The sequence below is a fragment of the Triticum urartu genome, chromosome 4A, assembly GCF_056163025.1.
Source record: "Triticum urartu cultivar PI428250 chromosome 4A, HENAU_Tu73, whole genome shotgun sequence".
In the NCBI taxonomy this organism is placed as follows: domain Eukaryota; kingdom Viridiplantae; phylum Streptophyta; class Magnoliopsida; order Poales; family Poaceae; genus Triticum; species Triticum urartu.
Window position 1 is genome coordinate 34,306,143 of NC_141876.1, and position 6,045 is coordinate 34,312,187.

Below are 6,045 nucleotides of genomic sequence, written 5' to 3' on the forward strand. Positions count from 1 at the left end.
CTATACGTGGATTAATTATGATTTATTACTATATGATTTATTACTATACGTGGATAGCCTTACCATACCTGGTGGTAATTTAAATTTATTACCATATTTGATATTTCCCGAGTTATGGCCTTACCATACCTGGATTGATAGCCTTTGGGGTAATTTAAATTTATTACCATATAATTACCATATTCAAAATTTCCTGAGTTATGACCTTACCATACCTGGATTGATTTATTACTATATATGCATTAATTATGATTTATTACTATATGATTTATTACTATACGTGGATAGCCTTACCATACCTGGTGGTAATTTAAATTTATTACCATATTCGATATTTCCCGAGTTATGGCCTTACCATACCTGGATTGATAGCCTTTGGGGTAATTTAAATTTATTACCATATAATTACCATATTCAAAATTTCCTGAGTTATGACCTTACCATACCTGGATTAATTTATTACTATACGTGGATTAATTATGATTTATTACTATATGATTTATTACTGAACGTGGATAGCCTTACCATACCTGGTGGTAATTTAAATTTATTACCATATTCAAATTTTCCTGAGTTATGACCTTACCATACCTGGATTGATTTGTTACTATACGTGAATTAATTATGATTGATTACCATAAATACGTTGGGTATTGCCGGTCAGACGAGAAAAGAGAAAAACCGGTGGGAGGGGCTGGTGGGAGGTGGGACGAAGAAAAACCGGTTGAAAATAAACCGGTTGAAAGTGTGTGTGTGTGTGTGTGTGGGGGGGGACTATTCAACCAATTCGTCCATTAGGAGTAGAGAAGATATGCATAATACTAGTATATGATACTCCCTATTACAACCAGCCTTATTCTGCAGTCGCAGAACCAAAATCTACACGTCCCAGTGACTTCTGTGCTAGTGGTCAGCAATTTGTTTCACCATTCGATTCTTCTCATCATAGCAAAATGAGAATGTCTGATTAACAAAATGAAAAAGATTACAAAAACGCTATACATCAACAGCTTTGCCTGCAATGCCTGAATTACACACCCTGATCAGCAATGAATCAACTTGCTTGCTGCTCGTGAAGTGTTGATCGATGGGTTACTTCTTGCCGCTAAGGATGTTGGCCCTCATGGTCTCCAGCTCTGCCATGTTGGCCTCGACCCCGGCGAAGGACGGCTCCGGGATCGGCTCCTCCACCATCTGCGACAGCCTGACGAGGCTCCTGCAGGCCAGCACGGCGCGCGCGTCCATGGTCTCCATGGCCCTCAGGTAGAGGCACTGCGACGCCCGGGCGGCCTGCGTCCTCAGCTGGTCGGAGTTGGTCGGGCCCAGCAGGCAATGCCCCACGATCCGCAGCGCCGGCTGGAACAGCTCCCACGGCATAGGCACCCTCCGCCACTTCTCCTCGCCGCTCTCGGCGGACGCGATGCGGGCCTTGTCGTCGCTGCGGTGCTTCCCCGTCCACGCGACGCAGAACTCGCAGAAGTCCATCTTGGAGGAGAGCGGCATGAGCCCGATCTTGGCGTGGTAGAGCTCCAGCACCGCGCCGACGATGCGGCCGCGGCGCGTGGCGCGCATTGTGCCGTGCGGCTCCAGCGCGGGGGAGAGCTCGGCGACGTCGGGGTCGTCGGCCTTGCCCGTCTTGGCCGCCGGCGCCGCGGACGCAGGCTTGATCGCCTCGTGGTACACGCTGGGCTTGGCCATGTTGGGTAGCGTCACTGTCTCGGCCTCCCCGGACCCACGCTGCGCCACGGCGTGCGCGTACAGCGTGAGGAGCACGGCCTCGAACCCGGCGAGCGGCTTGCGGGAGACGGCGCGGGACATGTACACGCCCGCGAGGGTGGGCACGAAGCGCAGCACCGCGAGCTGCAGCGCGGGGAGGCCGGACTGGAAGGCGCCGTAGAGCCAGCCGCAGAGGGCGTCCTGGCCGGCCCCCGAGCCCGCGCCGCGGAGGCGCCCCGTGACGGCGCGGGCGACGCCGTCGTCGTGGAGGAGCGCGGCCGCGGGGTCGCCGGCCGCGGCGAGGGAGTCCGGGAGCGCGCGGCCCAGGATGGCCGCGAGCGCGTCGACGGCGGCCTTGGGGCTCTGGATCGCCTGTGCGGCGGACGACATCGTCGTCGGCAGCAATGCAGACAGGAGGATGAGGGAGGAAGAGGCTGGCGTCGTCGACGTGCGGGACGTGTGGTTCGGTGCGATGGAAGGGAAGGGCCGAAGGAGGAGGCGAATGGATCGGAGGAGGAGGAGGAGTTTTGAGCGGGCGGCGCGCTATGGCTTCAGCTTTGACCCGGTTCGTACGCTTAACGCGAGCAAATCAAGGGAAGGGCACACCCGCCATTTACGCATGCAGGAGAGTGCGTGTCATGTGCAGCTTGCAACGCAGAAATTTTGGAGGGAACGTACACGAATGGGAACTCCTTTGGAATCCGTTTGCAACCTAGGAAATGCACATTCTTTAGAAAAAGATGGAGAGGGGGGGGGGGGGGGGGGGGGGGGATTACTACACTTTTTGTTGCACATTTCTAAGGGTTTTTTTTCCAAAAAAATTCAGATCTATTATAAAAGTTCACCGAAAATAAAAAGTATCTCAAACATAACCAAAATTATATCGAGGTTCCGGGAACATCAAACGATCACTACTATCGCCAGAACAAGCCGCTGATGCGACGCTATAGTCGTTCCCCTACCGGAGCCGGTTTGACCCTATCGATGACAGTCGGGAAGTCTTCATGCATGTGCCCCTATGGACCAGCGTCTTGGAGCCACATGACGAGAAACCCTAACCTCACAGCCCCAAGGATATGACAACAATCTTCGCCGGAGCTCCGTCGACTATGTCTAAACGAACGAACTTGAGAAGGATCGAAGTTCAAAAGACAAACTTGAAGAAGAAGCGTCACCCCCGAGCGCCACACCTGCGAGAACTAAAAAAAAAAATCCTAACCAAAACTGCTAACCGGAGCGGAGGCACCGGGATTTCCTCCCCGCCACCGGCCGCCGGAGCGGCAGGCGGAGGGAAGGTGAAAGTTTGCCTTAGCCGCCTAGGGTTAGGGTAGAAAATGAGAGGCAGTCATAATACTCTACACCTTGGTGATCCTAGTATTTTTGAGCTCCTACTTATAATTTCATTATTGACAGGTTTAAGGATAAATTAAATAGTTATAAAGCCAATAGACTCTCTTATGTGGGTTGACTTACCCTAATTAAACTAGAGGATTCCATGCTCGTTGATGCGGGAATTGGTTGGTGAAAATTGGGTTATATGGGATATGTTCTCGCTTCTTTACTTCTTTACTCTATATTCTCATTCTTGTGAGCAAGGGTACTATAACCAAACTAACGTCTATTGTTCGTATATTTTTGTGGGTAAGGATTCAGAAATACAATGGTTCTAAATATCTTTGTCTTCGAGCTTAGAAAGAAACTTTTTAACCCATGCGTGAACCAAATTTGGGTGAAATGAATGAATCCCTTGTGGCTATTGGTGCATGGTGAGTTATCAAAGATCCTTCCTCCTTCGCCGCTGTAATTATGAAAGCCAAAAAAATTCAACACATTCCTGTTTGGAAAGCCCCTAATCTGGCCCCTAAATCTACCTTTTGGGCTCCTGTCGTTAAAATCCTTTCTTAGATGCTTGATTCCCGTTACCTCCAAATTGCTAGTGGTAACTCTAGCATCTGGTCTAGTCCTTGGTGCAAGGATTGGAAGCATATGCATAACCATTGGAGATCGGATTTGGAGAGACCTTGTCCAAGCGTAGCAATCTATGACAACCTAACGCCAAATGTTGGGATGATGAAAAAATTAGTTCTTTATTTGACGAGTCTTTGGAAATGATATTTTGGATGCTTTCATTGTCAGTGCAAAATGCAGATTGTACTGCCAAACGAGCATATAAAAATTTCTTGTAGGATGGTCAAAATTGCTCACCGACCCACAACAGAGTTGCTATAGATCTAGAAATTGCCATTCTTAACCATGTTTGTAAGAACAAAGTTATTACTCTTGGAGTAAAAAACTCAAGCTTGTATCATATAGAAGGGCTACCCCTATAGTTTAAGGGCCTCTAGTAGCAGAACTCGTAACAAAAAGAATGTTGCAGGTTTGGGCAAAATGAAATTGACTCACATCTCTTCTTTCATTGTAATTTACATGGTTGGTTTGGTTTAATTATGGTCTCGGAACTAATGCTCTAGATCCTACACTTTATCGCTCCTCCATCATTCAATTTATCATGTATCCTTTACACTTTGATTTAAATCTAGCTATTATTCTCTCTTTGCCCTGGAGTATTTGGAAAAAAAGCTAGAAATGATTTACTTTTCAAAAAGAAAACTTGGTCTCCACTGCAGGATCTCATGCCACAAAAGCATTGCTAAATGTAGGTTTAGAAGTGGCTCTAGAAGAATAATGCATAACCCTTACAGAGCCTTCTACTAAAATTACTCCATGCACAAATACATCAATCCACAAGTTACTTGGCATATGTGGACGCGGCTCTTAATCCTTTTGTGGCAAGGAATGTAGCCACCTTTGTACTATTTCTCAAAAATCCATCTTCTCAACACTCTATATTCATTCAAGTGGTGAACTCGAATGTGATTTCAGTTTTGCAGGAGAAGCAATGGGTTTACTCCTTGCGGCTTCTGCTGTCAAGTCCATGGTTGGAGAGATATTTCCTTCTTTTGACTGTAGAACCTTGGCAGATGCAGTAGAAGCGAAGAACTTATTTACAATCTAGGACATTGGTTGATTAGAGCTATTTTCCGTGAATTCTACGACCGCGCTTCTTGCCTAAGCGCTTTCAAGGCTGCTCACACCCATAGGGCCCGAAATCAATTAGCTCATCCCTTGTCAAAAAGGGCGTTCCTGTGTACATCTTCTACTTCCTGCTCTTATCTTTACAATAAAGCTTCTCATGTAATTTCATATTGGCTTATGAAACCATTGGCTTTCCTTTGGGAAAGATCCTCTCTTTTTTTCAGGGAAAGGCCATCATGGCTACTTTATTAACTAAAAATAATTGTCACATCATCCACCAACAAAGGTAAAATAGAACCCGGGGGGTTATCCAATCACAAATATGGTGGATTATCCCTACCAAACCAAGCTAGCTCATGCCCAATATAATTAGACTCCCTATTATAGTATTGAACTGTGGCATTATTGGGAAAGATCCTCTTTGTACATTGTTTGGTGCTCGTACCCCCCTTCCCCCGCCCAACACCTCCTACCCTTCTCCATGTACACCCTTGTTTAATTCTTGAGGGGAATATAAGAGTTTTCCATTTTATCTTTTTTAGTGCAACAAGGCTAGCATGAGGGTTTGTGCAATTAGGGGCGGACCTAATGCAAAAAAAAACATGTTGTCTTTAGTTCTATCTTTAATATTTCTCACTTTTCTTCCACTCCGCCCCTGCCCCACTTACCTTGCATCTGCACCCTCTTCAAGTCCTCATCCATCACCGTTGATGTACCTCTTCGACCACCGCCCAGGCATTGTCGGACGCCCGCAACCCCCACCCATGCGCATGCCCGCCTTAGATTATGCAGTAGTCCACCGTCCGCATCCATGTACCATCCACCCATGGCGGGCACCACGTCTGATAGGTGTTCGGTCAAATTCCATTGAGCTTTTTTGTTGTCCTTCTTGTTGTTTTTCTAGAGTAAGCACGATGGCGGGGGGGGGGGGGACTCGGTGATGGAGAATGAGTTGTTGTGCAATGCGTGGAAGGTCGTACCTATGGACTTTGTAGGCATGATGCAAGGGGGGCTTGACCTTTTGGAAAAACATGCATGCTTTGTTTCATGAGCAAAAGAACTTCGCGCCCTACCGACATGCACGTGATCCATGAACATAATGTGAAGTCGCTAGAACATCGGTGATACACCATCCCCGAACCCATCATGAAGTTTTGCGATGTGATTGCACAAGTAGATGTAAGGTGGCCATGGGGCTCGCAAACTATTGAGATCATAAGTTTTGCTTCTTGTTGTTCTACATGTTGATCAATTCATCGATTCACTCAATGTTAAAACTTGATAATCATCACG

At 47.1% G+C, this 6,045-nt stretch overlaps 1 protein-coding gene across 1 annotated transcript; it reads right to left on the minus strand.

Moving 5' to 3' along the window:
* Window positions 1-934: 934 nt before the first annotated feature.
* Window positions 935-2,234, minus strand: LOC147974622 (uncharacterized). Its single transcript, XM_087519522.1, has one exon. The coding sequence runs from the start codon at window positions 2,104-2,106 to the stop codon at window positions 1,093-1,095; it is 1,014 nt and encodes a 337-aa protein (XP_087375648.1). The 5' UTR covers window positions 2,107-2,234; the 3' UTR covers window positions 935-1,092.
* Window positions 2,235-6,045: the final 3,811 nt, after the last annotated feature.

What these genes read in the sequence shown, in the direction of transcription:
- LOC147974622 (XM_087519522.1), bottom strand. Translation starts at nt 2,106, where the DNA reads ATGTCGTCCGCCGCACAGGCGATCCAGAGCCCCAAGGCCGCCGTCGAC.